The 21,325-nt window shown below is 32.4% G+C and overlaps 3 protein-coding genes across 4 annotated transcripts in view; all 3 read right to left on the reverse strand.

The window, feature by feature from the left end:
* The window catches only part of LOC130987205 (uncharacterized), a 698,101-nt gene that overhangs the window by 179,733 nt on the left and 497,043 nt on the right, over positions 1 to 21,325 (reverse strand). The window lies entirely within an intron of this gene.
* On the reverse strand, positions 10,281 to 12,163 carry LOC130987185 (F-box/kelch-repeat protein SKIP25). Its single transcript, XM_057910833.1, has 2 exons — positions 11,268 to 12,163; positions 10,281 to 11,069 (listed from the first exon to the last, which is right to left on the reverse strand). The coding sequence occupies exons 1-2, from the start codon at positions 12,052 to 12,054 to the stop codon at positions 10,609 to 10,611; spliced, it is 1,248 nt and encodes a 415-aa protein (XP_057766816.1). The 5' UTR covers positions 12,055 to 12,163; the 3' UTR covers positions 10,281 to 10,608.
* On the reverse strand, positions 18,263 to 20,271 carry LOC131026085 (uncharacterized). Its single transcript, XM_057955860.1, has 6 exons — positions 20,121 to 20,271; positions 19,677 to 19,920; positions 19,480 to 19,609; positions 19,070 to 19,393; positions 18,847 to 18,954; positions 18,263 to 18,758 (listed from the first exon to the last, which is right to left on the reverse strand). Exons 1-6 carry the CDS (start codon positions 20,269 to 20,271, stop codon positions 18,426 to 18,428), a joined length of 1,290 nt encoding a protein of 429 aa, XP_057811843.1. The 3' UTR covers positions 18,263 to 18,425.

Raw genomic sequence — 21,325 nt, forward strand, 5'->3', positions numbered from 1 at the left:
ACTCGTTCTGTCCCATTAAAAGTGACTTGTTTTTTATTTTGGATCACCCTACTAAGCATGGCTTTAACTCTTGAAAATGTGCGAACCCTATCGCTTTTATTCAATTTATATTTTCTTCTTAATCTCCGTGTTAAAAAGAAGTTAGTCCATCTTTAATGGGGCGGAGAAAGTATAAATTAATTAGTTAAATAACAAAATTATTTTCTTAAATAAAAAAGACTTAATTATTTTACCGTGTTATTTAAATTGTAGTTAATTTTTTATTTAAAATAAAAAAAATGAGCTATAATGTAGATAATATAGTAAAATAACTAAAGTATATTTTTTATTTAAAAAATAAATTAAATGAATTAAGGTTTCCTATTTGACTAATTTATGACTAGCAATAACATGGTTACATATATTTATTGCATCTCAAATTTTATCAATCAATAACCTAGCGATGATTGGAAAGGAAATTGCAAAAGATTCTTCAATTTAAACTAATTTATTGCTATTAAATTTGTAATATTTCGTACAAATTTATAATTTTTTTAAAACACTTTTAAAGTAATTGACGGATATTATAAAGGATATATCAGTACAAAGCTAGGAATAACTATAACGATCTAATTGCTCAAAAAGTATAGCGATTTTATAAAATACAAAAAATCAATCAACTAAAAGAAAATAATACAAAAACCAGTAAAGTATAAATGCTGGAAGAAAAAAAATGTAGTGAGAATTGTAGTAAGTACAGATTATTGAAAGCTATAAATGTAATAAAGCCATGTAGCCGTTTGTGAACGGCTCTCTTGGCCTTTTTTTTATTTTTTATTTTTTATTTTGTCTTCTACCTATTTTATTCATACTCTATAAATTGTCCTTTCTTCCATTCACTTTCACACCCTCTTCTCATTCATCTTCTTCTTATTGTTTATTTCATATTTTTTGTGCAAAAATCATGGAAGATGTTTGGGCAAAATATTGGAGTAATTATAGTGTTTAGAATTAATTGAAAACAAATATTAAAATCAAATCTAAATTAAAACAAAAGTTTAAGAGCCAAGGGGGTTGGCTCACCAATGTAGAGTGCTGGCTCACAATTGGAGGGACCACTTTTAAGAGCCAAGGTTGGTTCACCACTGTGGATGCCCTCAGTTACTCTGCAAATAAAGAGTAATATATATGTTCACTTTTAACATGGGATTTGAAATGAGATGTAATAAAATAGTTGTTGAATATATGTTTAGTGAATAAATGGTTTCTTTGTGTATTAATGAGTGGTTGTGGTTGAATTGAGCGTGGATCATGAATGAGTTTTTTGATAAATAAAGAGTATTTATAAAGTTGATATATAAAATGAGAGTTTGTGCGAATCATGTACTAAAAAGGAAATATTGTATACTCTTTATAGACAATAAATAAAATAATTATAGTATATCCTTCGTGGACAAATAAAGTACTCCCTCCGTCCCACTAGACTTGGCACTTTTGAGTTGGGCACGGAGATTAAGAATAAAGGGTTAAGAGTGTAAAGTATGTAGGGTCCACTTATTTTATGTGAGTAGAGAAAGTAGGGACCACATACTATTTTAGGAAAGTGCCAATTCTAGTGGGACAAACAAAAAAGGCAAGTGTGCCAAGTCTAGTGGGACGGAGGGAGTATGTTTTTTCGATTTACTTTTGGGTGATTCTATTCATAGCCCTCATTTTACTTCTTATAGCCCCCTTTTTAAAATATTAATAATAATTAATTAAAAATTTATTATTTTACCCTATATTCTATAGCTCCCAAATTAAATTAAATTTAAATTCATCATTTCAATTTCTTCTTAGCCACAAATTTTTGAGGTTTATCTAGCCCGATTTTCTTGTAATTGCTAATTGCTAATTGTTCATTTTTGCAAGAAAATTGGGGTATAGATAAACCTAAAAAGTTTGTGGCTAAGAAGAAATTGAAATGATGAATTTAAAATTTAATTTAATTTGGGGCTATAGAATATAGGGTAAAATAGTAAATTTTTAATTAATTATTATTAGCATTTTAAAAAAGGGAATAGGGCTATGAATAGAATTACCCTTTACTTTTTAATTATTTTGTTGGACCTCGTCTCACTTTGCACATGACCTAAAAAAGTAATTTTATTCATAGCCCCTATTTAACTCACTATAGCTCCTTATTAATAAAATACTAATAATTATAAAAATAATAGGACAATTTTCTCCCTACATGCTACAGTCCCCAAATTAAACGATTTTATAGCCCCCAAAATAATACGTACATAATAAAATCTCCATATTTCCCCAAATTACGAAATAAACTCTCTCTCTCTCTCTCTCTCTCTCTCTCTCTGTTTGATGATATCTTTTCATCGTTCCATAGTGTTGTGTTCATATTGGATTTTTAATTATTCTTTTTCTTCAACTATGTAATTACTCATCTTTTCTAGTGAATACAACTTCAAGAATTATGAGGCATACTTTTTCCATCTGAAATCTTGAGAGTATAGTACTAGTATTGTATTTAGCAGACATCAAATGCTGGCGAACTCTCAAAAAAAAATGGAGCAGATAATAGAAGACGTGAATTTTAGGGGCTATAATAATAAGTTTTATGTTAAAAATTTAATTTAGGAGCTGTAAGGATAAAATAGTACAATCATAATTATTTTTATAATTTTTTAAAATAAGAGGCTATAGTGAGAAAATTGAGGACTGTATTTAAAATTACCCGACCTAAAAATAATCTTCCCATAGCAATTAAACTAGGAGTTAGTTATTGGGAATCACAGCCCAAATATGTGGGCTGCAATTTTTGTCCAAGCCCAATTATATGTTCAACATACCACCTAAATTGGGAAACACGCTCCAAAAATATAATAATAAAAAAAATAAAAAAAACAATCATAAATTAAAATTAAAATAATCACGATAGAAATTTGATCGTAAGCCAAGAATAATTGTAAGTCTTCTTCTTCTAGACTTTTATACTTCTATTTGCTTTGGCATGGATACATGTTTAATTTATTTTATTCCTTTTTCGATTAATCTATTTTATTCCTTTAATTTATCGAGGAATAAGGATTAAGACATCGATAATCATTTTAATACACCAAGGCCGGCAAATTCTTATATTGAGAAATAAGGTCAAATCAAGGGAATTAACTCTAATGGAGTTGGTTGCCTACCCTTTCTTTCTTTTCCTACATGGAAATTTCACTCCCTTTTTCCTTTCTTTTTATTTAAGTATACACTAATGATACCTAATCCACTTCAGTCAACTCAATTTGTTTTATATCTTATTGAGCTACATGGTTTCAAAATAGCCAAACTAGCAATTGCTTCCCAAAATTTATGAATAAGGATGTGTTCTCTTTGATTATAAGTTTATCATTAAAAAAGAAAAAAAAGAATTTTTTATCACACTTTAATGGCCTTAACTCTTTTTATCTCATGTTCTCTTTAGTGGAAAAATATATAAAAATATTATGAAGAGAGAGAGAGAGATAGAGAGAGAGAGATAGAGAGAGAAATAGGAGAGAGATAACGAGAAAGATAGAGAAATGAGTACAATTGTATATTTATTTTGAGGGTAAAATTGAAATATGATCAAAAATATAATATGAAAAAAAAAATATTATCACACCTATAATTTGTGATAATATTATCATAAATTTGAGTGAAACTGTAGGAAAAGAGGGCTACTCGAATAAAAATTTCTTTTTGTCCGAGAAAAATGTTTAACGAAAAATGTGTTAAAAGAATGGAAAAATATATGTTTCTACTATTTTTCCATCAAAGACAACCCACCATGAGTGAAAAGAGAAAATTGTTTGAATATATTGTTTTCTTTTCTTTGGCATTGTGCCTGCAAAGACTAATCATTAATCACAAATTAAAAGGTTCTAGTATGAGTTCAAATTCGTTAAAAAGCGAGGTTAAAAAATCCCATAATACATGTGAATGGCCGTCTGATTTAATTTCAATCAGGTTATATATTGATTTCAATTCTGATGATAATTTTCAAATAATTAAATGCCTTGTACGCAAGATTTACAAGCAACAATTACAAGTGTGTTGATCTAGTAATAAAATAATTAATTATTAAGATTAAAGGTCTTGAGTTCGAGCTCATCGTGATGTATTAATTAATAATTAATTAATTTATATACTTATTTAATTGATTAATTATTAATTCATCCTAAAAAAAATAACAGATATTATTCCGTTCTATTTGAAAACTCTTCAATACAAAAGCAATTTTGCATTTCTTATTTGTATTTGTAAATTATTACGTGCATAATGATATCATTATTACTATTTTTTTTTAAAGTTAATCATATGTAGGCGGACCACTACTCACACAATCTATTATCTAATCAAATAAGTCAATCGCATGCAGACGAGATTGAACTCAAAACTTCTCATAAAGAACAGTTGTTGGTGCATCAATTTTACTACTTGAGCTAGGCCTCATTAGCATAATATAATGATATCATTATTATACGCATGGATTTTTTTTTCTTTGACGAAAAAAAAAGATATCTTATTATACGCATAGATGCAGATAATTTTTTTTAAAAATTACAAGAGGTATATATTATAAAATCAAATAAACAACCCACGCGAAGGCGGAACCTCTACACCATATAAAGGTTGGAAAACTACCCGCATGTTGACGGGACCTCTACACCACATAAAGGTGCGAAAACTACCCGCATGCTGGCGGAACCACTATCCACACAAAAGTGAAAAAACTACACCGCACACAGGTGGGATTAAACTCAAGACCTCTCATAAATAGAGTCTTTGGGTGCCTCAACTTTGCTACTTGAGTTAGGTCCCATTGGCAATATAATGAAGATAAATAAGCTTCATAGTTTTTACTAATTCATTATTAGCTTCATAATTAATAGTGATTAAGATGAGTAGTGATTATAGTATATATGGAAGGTTATTTTTGTCATCGTCCTCTTATATGTGAACGCCGCTCTACATCAATTTAGGTTATAGACTATAGTATATTGGACTGGAATTTAATTTATATTAAATGCGATATGCGAGGCAAAGAAAGTGACTTGTTACTAATTTACAATTGAATTGCACCTAAATGTATTACAAAAGATAGTGGTACAATTTTCATTTATTAATATATATGCTCTTTTTTGTCCATAACTATCACCATATGAGGGGTTCTTATCACTCATCAATATTTGGCAACTCATTATATGGCAACTTTCCCCCTTAGGCCCTCAAATGAGAAGGTTTATGGGGGTAGCCTAGATTTATATTCAACAAAATTAATATAAGTTGAATTGTCGCAACACATACATTAATGTAACTTATGTGTAAGTTGTCTAATTAAATTGAATCATATATATACAATACAAAATAATACTCCCTCCGTCCCAATATAAATGTCTCATAGCTTTTGAGACATAGATTAAGAAATGTGCAGAAAGTAGCTAAAATAAATTGGTGAAAATTATTTAAATATTAGATATAGAGAGAGAATATATTACCAAAAAATGAATAGGACATCTATATCGGGACGAATGGACTAATATTTTACTATATATGATTCAAATTGAGACATTTAATTGGAACGGAGGGACTAATATTTTACTATATATGATTGAAATTCAGATCTGTAAGGTATAAAATTCGTCTATCTATACAAAATCAATAAAGACAGCTATGTCTAATAAAAATTAAACAAGTGTATTGCTAGGCCATAATTAAATCACCAATGGCCATGCCTTGAGCTAAGTAGGTCTGGATTTAATTCGTCTTTTACTTTTGATATGGTGTCATCTTATCTTATTGTTATTTACTGTGCCATCATCATTCGACTACTTTGAGCGTGAGAGACCCCCACCTGCTCCCAAATGAGCTCACACAATTTCTTTATTCTTATTAAGTTATTTGAGCATATCTTATTCAATAGTAGGAAATCGTGTATACAATATTATTAAACCTCACATTATCAAATATTTGTATTAAGTTTGCCAATGTAATATTTTTTCAACCTTACAAAAATTTATAAGTGGAAAACTTAATATTAGATGATTAATCCATAAATCAATGCATAATGTATTTATGATTAATCATGTTTAATTTGTATTCCCAATTTTCATTTTCTATTAAAAAAACCCCTTAACTTTCAGTACTTTTCAGAAAATATCTCCAACTTTCGTTTGTTATTTAAAATCTTACAACTTTTAGTATTTTCTAAAAAAACATCCCCCTATATAATTTGGACGATAGGATGATGATGATCATCACGTCAAATTTTTAGGTGGCATAATGTCGTTTTATTGAGTGAGGTGAAAAAAAACATTTCACCTAAGAATTCGACAAGGTGACTCATCATTTTGTTGTTGGATTTTATATAGCGTGAGATGTTTTGGAAAATACTACTCTCTCCGTCCCACTCCAAATGTCCCATTTTCTATTTTGGGTTGTCCCACTCCAAATATCTCATTTTCTCTTTTGGCAATACACCCTCTCTCTATAATTATTATTTAAAAAATTTCCACCAACTCACTTTATCTACTTTATACAACTTTATCTACTTTGTACACATTTCTTAATCTCCGTGCCCAAAAGAAATGAGACATTTGGAGCGGGGCAGAGGGAGTAATAATTGTAAGGTTTTGAATTAAAAATGAAAATTGAGAACATTTTCTGAAAAATGCTGAAAGTTAGGGATACAAAATACGATTCACCCATATATATTTATCAAGTTTGCTTTGATGATTTATGCTATATGTGTTTTGAATTTAAGCTACCATATACTCCTTCCGTCCCACGAATCTTGATACGTTTAGTTTCGGCACGGAAATTAAGGAGTTGTAGATTAGTGATTTAAGTGTGTAGATAATAAAATATAAAAATGATAAAGTAGGAGAGGAAAGGTAATAAAGTGATAAAGTAGGATAAAGAAATATAATTAAGAACCCTTATTATTTAGCTAATTGTTATTCTATATTTAAAAATGTGTCAAGATTCGTGGAACGATAAAAAAAAATACGTGTCAAGATTTATGGGACAGAGAGAGGTATATATCTACCATTTTTTGTTTGAGTTATTTTAAGGAAATTCGAAGCGCCCTAAATATCCAGTTGCCTCATGCAAATGAAATGTATTGATTTGAGATGAAAGACTTTTTTATAAAAAAAGATAATATTCTAGGCCTTTGTAATATTACAAGCCATTCGATTTGAATACGTATATATGTAGCACATATAAAATAATCGCACTTCATATTCATGGATTCTTGTACCAAAATACAATACTCCCTCCGTCCCCAAAATAAGTTCCTCTTTGGGGACGGCACGAGTTTTAAAGAAAAGTGCTAAAGTGTATTGACAGTGGAGAAAAATATGTTATAATTAGTATTGAGAGTGGTGAAAAAGTGAAAAGTAAGAATAAATAAAGTATTTTAATGGTGGGACAGTTGTCCAAAAATGGAAAGAAATAAAGAGAAACTTATTTTGAGGACGTCCCAAAAAGGAAAAAGAATAACTTATTTCAGGAACGGAGAGAGTATGAATTGTGCCGAAAATTATTAAATACTCCATAACAATTTTGTTAGAGAAATTAAAATAATTACAAACATTTCTGCCACATGAGTTGTACTTGTTGTGCAGAAGATAAGAAATCTTTTAAAATGCATTCTGAAAAGTTGTCTTTTGTCTTTTAGCTAAAATCTGCCAACTGCGCTTCTGTTGTCTTCCACATGTAATAGCATATTATTTTAATTCATATTATTCCCCTTTGTTTTTTCTTTCTTTTGCATATTGACCACACAAAATAGGAGATATTTTCCGGCAAGAAAGGAATATCATTCAATAAAAGATAACCACCACGAATAAAAACAAATACTAGTAACTAATAAAAATAAAAATGGAAAGAATGACCAAGAGCCCACGTATTCTAGGTATTAAAATTTGCGTACAAGATTATATCTGTCTTACAAATTACTGTGTCATATCATTTTATAATTATTTATTATAAAATAAAAAATATTTATATAATTAATTTTAATTAGTATTTATCACTAAAAAAGAAAGTTTTAAAAATTATACACCCTCCATCTCACTTTAATAGGCTCATTTCTTTTAGCACAAAGATTAAAAAACTTATTTTTTAAGAATAAAGTATCTAATCCACATCAATTAAATATATATTTTTTACTTAAAATAAAAAACATGTATATTCTAGTGGAATGTTCCAAAAAGGAAAATGATTCTATTAGGACGGAGGGAGTATACTCTAACTTTGAATCAATTAACCTAAATAATTCATTATTAATTAAAATAAATATAAAAAAAATAATTACAAACCCTAACTAGTGAGTATTTGTTAATTAATTTTTTATTATATTAAAACATAATTAATTAAATTCAAATAAAATTATAACAAATTATAAAATTAAGAGTGTGGCACGATTCTTTTTTTTTTGATAAATTTATAATATTAAATAAAGAAATTAAAAGGCCGCGCCACAAGGAACTCGGACTCAAGATCTTTGGTCTTAGACAGTAACCCCTTATCGCTTGGCCAACACACGCACACAGTGTGACATAATTCTTGTTAAAAAGAGAGAGAGACACACACATACAATTGGACAAACTAAATTATGGGACATATGATCCCATCCATGAAATTTGACATTAGTTCACTCAATTTAATTTGACTAATGTATATAATATATAGGTTCGATTATTTGTCCCAAAATTTTCTATATCACATATTTCATCATTATTTTTAATACTTTCCTCCGTCGATGAAATAATTTCTTTCTTTTGCTTTTTAGGATGTTCATAATTTTTTTTTTTTACCTATTTTTGAACTATACTCACTCATTAATTAAAACAATAATAATAATTAGAACACATTTTCACCAATTTTAATATACTCAACGATCTTTTTTCTACTCTCAATATATTCAATAATTTTTTTCTTAAAACTCGTGTCACTCCTTCTATGAAATTCTTCCATGGACAAACATAGTACTATTTAACAATTATTGCTTAATAGTTTTTAAAAATTTACTCTCTAATTGAAAAATAATCAATCTTAATACTAGTTATTAACTAAAAATTGCATATTAAATATAAAAATAATTATAAATCCTACTAAGACGAATGAACTTTGATTAATATTACTCCTTCCGTCCACGAAAAAAAGTCATATTTACCCGTTTTTTGTCCAAAAACGAGTCATATTTTACCTTTTTGAACCATCACATTATACATTCTCTCATATATTTTACTATAAATTGTACTTTATTTCATTTTTTAACTAATAATATATTTTTATTCATTTTTTGTACAAACACAATCCCCACAAATTATGCTTTTATTTTACTTATAATAACTTTAACAATTTTACTAAACTCTGTATCCAACTTCAGACAAAACTCTTTGTCATGGACGGATGGAATAATTATTTTATCTCTTATGGGTTTGCGTGCATAGTGCTAGTAGAATTTTTTTTATCTGACTTTGACCCGAATCTATCCAATTGAATCATATCCATTTGCTTTGATTCATAAGAGCACCCGCAACGCGGGTACTCGAGTGGCTCCTCGAGGAGAGGGAGTCGGTCGAGGAGGGCGATGCGGGGGGGAGCTCCTCGAGTAGTACCCGAGTTATCGGGTATGCTCGATAGGGGAGAATGGATGGCGCGTGCAATGCACGCGCCCAATTAAAAAAAAAAATTTGGAAAAATATGCTATTTTAAATTTTTATGTATTTTTTTTATGTTTTAAGTAATTTTAAATTTTATGTTTAATCCAGTATTTAACTATTACAAAAATATGCTATTTAAATTATGCAATAAAATTTAAATGAAAAACATAAAATCAAAACTAATATTATCAAGTAGGCTATCAAGGAACCCCAATGCAGCACTACCTACTCAATAACACAAACACTATCAAATAGGCTATCAAGGAACCCCCAATGCGGATGCTCTAACAATAATCACATTCACTAAAATCATGTTATCTTTATAAAAATGCAAACAAAAACAAATGTCACTTTTCTCAATACGAACTTATCAATTTTCTTCTATACATTTTTTTCAATAAGAATAACAAAGTATTTTAAAAGACCACATGATTATGAACTTGAATCTAAAATTTTAATTTGATCTTAATTATTAATTATATTACCATTAATCAATATACGTACACTACAACTATCACTTTTATTCACAATAATTATCAATATATATGGCCTGGAATAAAACATTCCAACAAATTCCGAGCATTTGCCTTTAATCACATGTGAGAATAAAAAACTATTGTCGATATGTATTCGCAAAACATAATACAGATATTGTGATTGTTTTTACATTGTAATGTGGAATATTCCATTTATATCTATAAATCTCAACGTTGTCCTAAATATTGCCACATCCCACACTTTTAAACTAAGTTTCATCATTACCGCTAAATATTCCCCCGGCCCCCACCCCACCAAAAAAAAAAAAAAATCAACAATCAAACAAATAGATTTTCTGACAAAATAATAATCCATTTTTTTTTTATTATAAACAGCGAGAATTCTAAAATTATAGTGAAAATAAAAATTAAATAAATGAAGCAAAAAAAATTCAGTTACCAGTGTCGCTCAATCTAGGCAAGATATGAAGTGTGGAAACTTGGAATCCAGGCGGCCCATCCACAACCCACAACCGAGCAGGAGGCGGTGCCACCACATCCACTACCACGATGCTACCACCGTCGGCGGCAGAGACGCACACTCTCCCGCCCGCGGCGGCCAGCTGCTGCGCCCCTTTAAGCCTAGTATCCTCCACCACCTCCCGCCATGCGTCTTTGACGTGATCGTACGCTTTCAGCAGGCCTTTGGACTCGTCGACGGCGTAGATCGTCTCCTCGTCCATCGCCGCCGCCGGCCCCCTCCACCCCGCCAGCATCCTCTCTGGCATCTCCGCCCACGAATCCTTTTCGATGTCGTAAATTATTCCCTCTTTCGCCGCGTCGCCGCTCACGTTCACCATGCACAATTTCCCCCGCCATCCCACCGCGTCGATAGCGTCGCGGCTGAATTTACCTGTTCAATTAAAATTAAATGTTGAATATGAATTTTAGGATATTCAACATTATTGATAATTTGAGCTCATTTACTTGAATCATATCTTATTTAGGATTAGAGAAATACTAGTAATAATTAACAAAAATAAAAAATACTCAAATGGAAAATTATTGTACGATAGTGTGAATAGTAATTTAAATGTGAAATTTACATTACCGTCTTTGAGGTTTCCCATCTTCTGCCACGTCCAGCGGCGGCGGCGCGGCGGTTGGTGGAGGTGCGAGTCTATGTCCCACTTCTCGACCGATCTCGCGACGTCGGTGTTGTATTGCGAGCCGATCCCGCTGGCGACGAAGACCGCGCTGCGGGAGGCGCCGGCGACGCACCAGCGGCGGGGGGAGCCGAGCTGCGGGCCGAGGGACCAGTTTCCAGAGAGCGGATCGAAAATTAGCGGCTGAGAGAGGGCGGGGAGGAAGTCGTCGTTGGTGGCGGCGAGGACGACGAGCTTGCCGGCGACGGCGACAGATTGAACGGGGATCCTCCGCGAGATGAAGGAAGGGTGGCGGGAGAGGAAGCGGAGCGGCCAGTCAGGCGGCGGCGGGGGGAGCGGCTGCCATTTGGCGGAGATCGGATCGAAGGAGGCGAATTGGAGGGTGTTGGAGAGGTGGTGGTGGTGGTGATTGCTCTCGGCGGGGAGGAATAGGGCGTAGAGAGAGAGAAAGGGGGGGAAAGACGGGGAGTAAATTAGGCGGCGCCACGAGCGGCAGACGGTGAAGAGTTTGGAAGGGGGGACGAGAGAGAGGCAGAGGTGGCTCAGGTGGTCGGGGATTCCGGGGAGTAGCTCCGATGCGGCGTGGTGGTGGTGCTTGGCCCTTTTTGCGGCGGCGAGTTGATGCTCGAGAGTTGTGGTGGAGATGGGATTGCTCATCGGAAAGGTGGAGAAAGGAGGAGGAGAGGAGGAGCCTTGGAGTTTGATTGATGCACTATTTGATAGAGCCACCATTTTTTTTTTTTTTTTTTTTTGGGTTGTGAAAATTAAAATAATTTTTTATGGCTTATTTTATGAATTGGAATGAAAGTTTTGAAGTCAAGAATAAAAGGCAAAAGTTGGATACTAGCAAGCACCCACTTGTATCCCCCTCTTGAATATGACATTCACGATTTTGCCATTGTCTTTTCACTACTTTGAAAATGTTCATTTTCTTAATCACATAACTAACAAAGGGATTATCACATTTTTTTCATGGAAACCTGCGATGCACGTAATACTCTTTTGAAATATAGTGCAAATTGTACGGAATGAGTAAATTGTTAAAAATCTAAAGAGTAAATTATTAAAAAAGTAAGTATAAATTGTGGTAGATTCCAATATACTCGTTAATAAGATCTGAACATTAATTTCTTCTTTTTATACTTAAAAAAAAAACAACAACAACAACACCCTAGCGGGTGAGGGGTTAGGCAAACCCCCAACCTATAAATAAATCATTAACCAATGTTCCATACAAAACGTTGCCCAAAAATAACAACACCAAGCAGAATCAACAAAGAAACAAAGAAAAATAGAAAACTAACATTAATTGACTTAGAAGGTGGTGGAGTTTAAACTCTTGCTATTTAGATAGGAGCTCGTATAACGTGTATTCAAACTAAGCATATTAATTCAGTTCGAAACTCGTGGGCTAGTCTAATGCCCATCAATTTAAAAGGATTAGGGCTAAAATTTTCAATACAATAAAAATTACAATCCAAATAGCATGTAATTGAATAGCTGACATTTATAGGGTTGACTCGAAAATAACCCGAAACCCTATAGGTCTGACCCAAAAATAATGTGTTTATTTGATTATATGAAATTTTTCTAGTTATTTGATATTCAACTTCGTTATTTTTCTTATGAAAATTAGTATAATAAGATATTTTTTTCAAAAGTTTGTGAAACTCGTCATTTCACTTCTCTGTATTTTAATCCAATAATTAACATAAAATATTTAGATGTAAAAATTAGAAAATGATAATTATTTTAAAAAAAAATGTTGCGTCTTTATATCTCTAAGAATTGCATATTAGTTATATGTAAGTCAATGTTCAAATGTTACTTATTTATGCATGTATTTGTTTATTACTCCGCAAATATAATATTATCAAGAGAAATATATTAATTAATTTTTTTAAAATAAAATTTTGAGCCCAATTAGTCTGAAATCCTAATGTTTAGGGTTAAGGTTGAAAATTTCTAATTCAAAAAAAAAAATCCGATTAAACTGCACCTGAACAATTTGATAATCCAATAAAGTTAACTCGAAACTCGGTGAATTGACCCAATTGATATCCATTTTTGAACATTAGTGATCAGCCTATTAAGTTAATTTGAATTATCTTGTCATCATTGGAACTTTTCTACAGTTGAGTCTCTAGTTTATAGCCAAAATCATAATTGGGTTGGCAAATTTTTACCGTGGGTTTTTGGATATACACTTATTTGGACAAAAGAAATTGTATTTCATTTAAAATTCTTCAATAGGGAGTAGTATTAAAGAGATAATTCTCGAAAAGTTTGGTGTTAATAATATTTTGCGGTACTCCCTATTAAAGAGATAATTCTCGAAAAGTTTGGTGTTAATAATATTTTACGGAAAGTTGTAGCCTGTAGAGACAGGAGTTCGATGGTTTTTTAGGACAGTAACTTAGATTGATTTGGAAATTAGGACAATAACTTTCGGACTTGTAAAAATAGGACACTAATTTTTTTTAAGAGTAAAATAGGACACTAATTAGTAAGTGTTGCATCTGCAGGACATTTTTCGGTCAATTATCGGCCGAGAAATGTCCTATTTTTACGACGCTTATTAATTAGTGTCCTATTTTTACTTTAAAAAAAATTAGTGTCCTATTTTTACAAGTCCAAAAGTTATTGTCCTAATTTCCAAATCAATCTAAGTTACTGTCCTAAAAAATCCTCTGACTCGTAGAGACAGTGTAGAGCATAGAATATAAAATCAGTAATTAATTATGTGTGCAATTTAGGTAGTTTGGTATGTTATGTCCAATAGAATCGTGACAGCTTGTCAGGATAGCAAAAACATATTTTGTATAATAGTACTCGTTCGCTCGGTCTCATAATAAGTGTTCACTTTTTTTTATTACATAAATTTTGATGGGTATGATTAGTAGTGGAGCTTACTTTTATGGGTGATTCTATTCATAGCCTTCATTTTACTCCCTATAGCCATCTCTTTAAAATAATAATAAAAATTAATTATAAATTTACTACTTTACCCTATAATTCATAACCCCATTTATCATTTTAATTTTGTTGTGTAGCCCCGCAGAAGATAAGGGGTTATCATTTTAGTTTTGCTATGTAGCCCCGCGGAAGATAAATTGAAACACCACGCAACAACAATCTATTATCTATGAGGAGATATAATTTGATTGTCGTATTATGGGGAAAGAAAAATGAGATGATTAGGAAAGTTCGAAGAAGAAAAAAAGTTTATTGAGTTTTAAAAGCAAAGAAGGAATCGAAAATGAGAATTGAAAAAGAAAATTCAGATAACTAATTTTTAATCCTAACTTATCCTTTCTGGTTTGTGCAAAACTCGTCGTTATTAGAAATAGAATTATAAAGTTAGAAAATGAAGAAAAATAGTAGATGACTGAATATGGCTTTGATCTCTTGTTAATGAATGATTTGCTTCTTCAACGTCTGCAATTCTTTTTTTTTCCTCCAGCGGCTATTCCAATGGTGAAGGAATATATTTTTTAGGGTTTATTAGTTAAGTATTGATCGGAATTTTAAATTTAAATTACAAGGGCAAAATAGTATAGTTACTATAATTATTAATATTATTTTAAAATAAGAGGCTATAGAGAATAAAATGAAGGCTATGAATAGAATTACCCTACTTTTATTTTATGAGATAAAAAGTAAAAATGATGGATCATGGAGCCCACTTTCTTCTTTTAAAAAGTAAACATTTGTTATGATCAGACAATCCAAAAAAGAAAAGTAGACACTTATTATAGGACATATGAAGTATATAAAAGAAGAGTTTGTTTATCGCCATATCTTATCTCCACAAATACTCCTGTGCAACAGGTTGCACGGTGCAACCGATTTTCAGAATGACACTACTTCATTCGGGAAATGACACTTGAACATTTTAGAATGACATTACTTCAACATACAAATGACGCTTGAAAATCTCAAGTGTCATTTGTATGTTGAAGTAATGTCATCTCAATATTTTCTATCAAATTTTCTCTCTCTCTTTTTCTTTTATATTTTAATTCTTTTTGAAAAAGCGTTAACTTCAATTAATTCATGAAAACATATTCAGTATGAATGTCAAATTAAAGATTACGATAAAATCTTTAATTTAATGAAAAAATTATAGTAAAAAAAATTGAAACAAATAAGTTATGATCGTTTAAAATGTCAAAAAAAAAAAAATCTTCTCTCATTCATCTCTAATGTTGAACACCATATTCTTTGGTGGTGCAGATTTCATCTGTTGGCGGAAAAATAATTAGATGCCATTGTTTTTTCCTTTCAAAAAAATTTACATGATTGCTTAATTATATAATTATTTTAAATTTAAATATTTTTAAATTATAATAATTTTTAATGCAATTAAGGAGAATTTAAGTTGTATTGATCTTAATATGAATTTGTAAATTAAAAAGTAGTTATATTTCTAAACACTAGAATCTAAAATATTATATATATTTATTTAATTTTGTGTGCGAATTATTCATTTATATAAACATAGTTGTTGTTATATTTCCCTTTTTATATTATTCGTATTTTTTCTGATTCTTTTAGTTAGTTTGGGGCTATGTAAATATAAACTTTTAATAAGAGCCCAAAATTGTCATGTTAAATGACAACTATTAATTTTAGTTTATTGATGGTTTAGTGTTATTTTCTCAAAATGAGATTAACTTCAATTATTTGTTTTACAATCTATACATTATTATTATTATTATTATTATTATTATTATTATTATTATTATTATTATTATTATTATTATTATTATTATTATTATTATTATTATTATTATTATACGTATTTAATTATTATTATACAATATTAATTAAATTTAATATTATACTCATTAGACTGATAATATTGTTATAACTATTTTAAATCAAATACTAATATTTAAAATAACATATTTTTTTGTTACCAATTAATCTAACTTATAAATAATAATATTATAATATTTTTTAAAATAATAAAATATATCGCAGTCGTCGTGTACTTGTGCCCCCTCTCCACCCTGGAAAATCGTTCCCAGCTACCGCTGCAAAATGGGGATGGGCGACCCTTCCCCCGAATTTCTTGGTGCGCCGACAACCCCCGTCAAAATCGTTCCCCTCCATCCAAAAAAAACCAGCAGCCCTCAACTCCATTGAAATCAGAGGCGTAAATAAATTCACGTTTTGAAAGAGAAATTTGAGGGTAGTTTTGTAAACCTAAAATCTAAGCATAATCCGGGGGGTGGACGGCGGATGCATAATCGAGGTGGAACAGTGAAATTGGGACGGGCCCTTCCAAGCATATTACTTATCCAAGCTATCAAATGGCTAAATATATAAGCCTTATATCTATCCAATATGCCCATATCTACCATATCTAAAAGAAAGCTACACTGTTAGGATTTACAAAGTTATATAGATAATCAAATTTCGTAACATAATAGAGTGATTTGGACACAATGTTTTGGTAAGTAAAATGGTAGTACTTCTATTAGATTTAGAGCCGATAAATTCAAAGTGCTTGGGTAACTCTAGCTAGGTAGGCTACATTTATATTTTCTTAATCTTGGTTAGCTAGTCAACTATGATCTATATCTCCAATTGTATAATAGTACTATATTCAATATGGATACGGAGTTTAACGTTATGAACTAGTGTATTTTCTAGAAGCCTTAATCTTATATCTATATCAATTACATTGGAGTTAAGTATATGTAATTTATGGTCCCAACATTGGAGCATTTTTTAAAAATATATTGAACTTTCATTTATTTTTAAGAAGTTCAAATTCTACAAAAAGTTAATTTTGGCTCACGATCAAAAATTTGTCACCGAACAACTGAATAAGGTTAGCGAATTTTCTTGTGGAATATACAATAAATGATGGAGTTTTGATGTAAGATTATAAGACATTATATTATTTATATTTTTCACATGAGAATCCATGCACTAAGTTGATTCAACTTATAATTTCGACAGTGAATTCTCAGTGTGGGGTCAAAGTTCGAACGATAACTCACTATATTATTATTAAATATATAAATTATCTCTTCGTGTAAATAATAATGAGTGGATATAGGAATTGCAAAAACACAAATGCGGATCCCACGAAAAATTTACTTGTAGTTTTATTACATTCACTACAAAAAAACATAGGATTACCGGCGGCGTTTGCCGTCGGTAATAGCGAGGCGGTCGCCGGAAAATGAACTACTGGCGGCATTACCGGACGTCGCCGGTAAATTTCTCGTCGGTAACACAAACACGCCGCCGGTAATTACCGACGGTAGGTACCGCCGTTATAATTAGTCGGTGAACGGCAGAGACCTGCCGGTAATTACCGGCGGCGTTTTTGCCGCCGGCAATTTTCACCGGACGGCCGCAGGTGTTCCTGCCGGAGACTATTTCATTACCGGCGGTGAAATGCCGCCGCTATTTTTTTTTAAATTTAATTAATTAACTAATTATTTTTATTTATTTATTTATTTCATAAGTTAGACGAACTTCCCAGTCGGTCACCCATCTTAGTTGTGCTCTAAGTCAAGCACGCTTAACTTTGAAGTTTCTTTCGAATGGTCACCAGTACAGGACACTCGTATTAGTGATATATATAGTACTTATTAATTCATTTAAAGTCTAATTCAATATACAAAATCATATATTCATAACCTTATAATATATCGAGATGGTATCCATGAGATGCTGTTAATTACGGATCGAACTCGTTTTTGTCTTTATTTTTATGTCGCAAAAGTATTTATTTATTAATTTATTATTATTATAATTTTTTTAATCAATCTAGTTTATACACCATAAGTATTTTAATTTGATAATTGTATTTTGAATTTATTTCCATACGTCCTTATTTTTATAAAAAACAAGGGAGATAATTTGTTATAAGATAAGTAATTTGAATTTATTACTTTGTTACGAAGTAAGTGTAATGTTGTTTGAAAACATGAAATTAATAGTTGCTCAACATAACATAAATGTAAAAAGAAAGTGCAAGTGTAATTTTGTTCCTACACATAGTTCAAACAAATAGTTCCAAAACATGAATTAAATAGTCCAAAACATGAAATTAATAGTTCCAAAACATGAAGTGCTGCTCAAGGTAGCTGATCCGACCGCCTTATGAACTCCTCGAATTGAGCCATACGCTGCTCGAGGGCCTCACGTTCTGCTCGACAAGCCTCTCGTTCGGTCTCACGTGCTGCTTGTTCGGCCTGAAGGCGCTCTTCCAGCGTGGAGATCCGTGTCTTATACAGCTGCTGAGACATCATGGAAGTGCATGTGCTTTGAGTAGACCCCCTACTAACCTGGTTCCTACCGGCACTTCCAGTGCCGTAGAGCCGGGACCTGTCGGGCCGTACGACCTCCAAGTAGATCTCAGGCAGTCGGTCCTCTCGCCCAGTCTCAACAGCAATGCGACGAATCTCCGCCTAATTCAGACATAACAATTGAAAATTGTATTAAAATAAATACATTTCACTATGAATTACTAATATTTGATTAAACTTAAACGCTTACATCTAGTCTCTCATCCCTCGGTGATAGAAAAGTTCCATCCTCGCGCATGTGGAGGCGGAGGAAGGTGCTATAGTTCTGTGCAGCCGGGGGGAGTCCAGTCTCCAAGCTCTGTCCATGCATGCATATAAGATAAATAAGTTATTATTTGCGATATTATATATATATGTATATATATATATTTATTTATATATATTACGTATGAATTTATTTGATAATTACTAACCAGACTCTGCTGCAGGATACGAGTGCACTGAGACCCTCCCACGTCCCTGCTAATCCCTGTACCGGGTCCATCGGGCTCAGACATCCGGTTCGCACGTGCTCGCTGGGAAACGGCCTGAACAGCCTCCTGACTCCAGTATGCCTGGAGTCCTGTCCAAAATTCGGCAGACATCCAGAGGGGTCTATCCATCCCCCGACCTTCATCGGTACTAGCCCTAAGCTTCCTCTTGTAGTCGCTCATCATGTCACTGTACCTCTTGTTGGCTTTCTGTTTCCACATCGCCCTGACCAGAAGCTCGTCCTCAGGCGACCAAGCAAACTCTTTCTGTTGAAAGAAATAGTTAATTTAATATATAACATTTTACAATATAGATAATGATAAATTTATATGCACTATAAATTCAATCATACATGTAATTCGTCAAAGTACGAATCCTTCACAGCCGGGGGAGTCAACCTCCAAGTGTACCCGCCTGGGTTATCCACCATCTTAAATGCTTTAGTGCAGGCTTTGGCCAGGCCCACTGGCTCCATCAAAGTACTGTGTAAAACTAATTTAATGATTTGTTTGCTATACGAAAAATATTGATTTAAATTAAAATACTTACCCATTAGGCATCCTCTGAAAGACAATCCTCCCATGTGCTTCCCTAGTCGAGTTGGCCCAGATGTGGGCAACTGTAGGGCCTCTGGGCCTTCTAGCCCGTGAACTACTGGAGGCCTGGGGAGTCTCAGGGGTCGCAGAAATCCCTGTACCGGACCCATCAGATATGTCATCAGTCGGCTGCTCATCCCGATCAGACCGACCAGATCGACCAAACGAAAATAAACTTCTACGATGAGACATGTAACCTGTTTCAAATTGATTTAGATAAGCATTGACACACATAAAATATCATGAATTACTTGAATCTAATGAAATTTCGACAGCATAACCCCCACTATCCATTAACCAAACAAACAAATACATTGTCAAATACTGGGTACAAACAAATACATTATCAAATAACCAAACGAATACAATTATGTCTATCATCAATATGTTCCCTAACCATCACTACTGTCATCATCACTATCGTCGTCATCAGATGTCAACGGTTGATCATCGTCTTCTGGTTCATCGTCATCTTCAATGTCGACGATTCCACCGAGGGGATGAAGAAGAAGTGACTGGTCAATGTCTACAGTTGTGTGGGCAGACATAATAGTAACAACCTCTTCTTGGAATGGTTGATCTAATGTTGAATTAGATGCGTCAGTAGAGACCTGAACCTTTGATCTTGCGTTGACCTTGCATGCTGACCACCAAATTTTCTTTGATTGGTTCATACTGGGATAGGGGCAGTAAAACACTTGAACTGCCTGACTTGCTAAAACAAAGGGATCATACTTCTTATATCTTCTTGTATGGTTCACTGAAACCAACTTGAAGTCTGTATCAATAGAAGTTCCCTGAGCCGACAAGTCAAACCATTCACATTTGAACAAGACTGTCTTCTTAATTGGATACCCTGGATACTCCAGCACGCAAACCTCTTGCAGACGCCCATAAAAGTCTAGCACATCTCTGTCATAGACCGAGCCTTTAATGCAAACTCCACTGTTCACAGTCTCACTGTCCCTATCACGATCAGTAATGTGAAATCTATAGCCATTCACAAAATAGCCGGAGTACGTTTCAATCTCATTTAAGGGCCCGGCTGCAAGCGACTTAATATACGGGTTCAAATCATCGTTAGAAGGACGACTCACCTGTTACACGCATTGATTTTAGTTTGCAAGCCAATTTTAGTCAAGTAAATGTATATTAGACATAAGTAAGTCGCATCTTACATAATGGCTAAACCACACAAGAAAATTGTTATCATATGCAACCTCTAACTCCGCTCCGATGATTGAAGGATTTGCATATCGTATTTCCCCCTCGAAGATCCTTGGATACAAAGAAAAAGTTATATGTTACTCCCTCCGTCCATCAATTAAAGGCCTAGGGGGAAAAACACGGGTTTTAAGAAAAAGTGTATTTTTATTAGTTGAGTGGAGAAAGGGTCCCACTTTTTTGTAAAGTGCAAACAATTAGAGAATTGATTAAGTTTTTAATTTCTCTTTCCTCATTAAGGGGCAGCCGCTTTTTTGATTAAAAAGGGACCCACCATTTACAACAAACAAATACAGCAATCAAACAATTTTTAAAAGTGACGTTTTTTTATTAAAAAGAGCAGAATATCATTTCAATTCCTGAAAATTTATGGATGGA

The sequence above is a fragment of the Salvia miltiorrhiza genome, chromosome 5 (genome assembly GCF_028751815.1).
Source record: "Salvia miltiorrhiza cultivar Shanhuang (shh) chromosome 5, IMPLAD_Smil_shh, whole genome shotgun sequence".
Lineage (NCBI taxonomy): Eukaryota > Viridiplantae > Streptophyta > Magnoliopsida > Lamiales > Lamiaceae > Salvia > Salvia miltiorrhiza.

What these genes read in the sequence shown, in the direction of transcription:
- LOC131026085 (XM_057955860.1), bottom strand. Translation starts at nt 20,271, where the DNA reads ATGTCTGCCCACACAACTGTAGACATTGACCAGTCACTTCTTCTTCAT. An exon ending in GTATCCTGCAGCAGAGTCTG is followed by an intron (nt 18,955 to 19,069) that starts GTTAGTAATTAT and finishes ATGCATGGACAG; the next exon opens with AGCTTGGAGACTGGACTCCC. An exon ending in CGAGGGATGAGAGACTAGAT is followed by an intron (nt 18,759 to 18,846) that starts GTAAGCGTTTAA and finishes TGTCTGAATTAG; the next exon opens with GCGGAGATTCGTCGCATTGC.
- LOC130987185 (XM_057910833.1), bottom strand. Translation starts at nt 12,054, where the DNA reads ATGGTGGCTCTATCAAATAGTGCATCAATCAAACTCCAAGGCTCCTCC. An exon ending in GATGGGAAACCTCAAAGACG is followed by an intron (nt 11,070 to 11,267) that starts GTAATGTAAATT and finishes TTAATTGAACAG; the next exon opens with GTAAATTCAGCCGCGACGCT.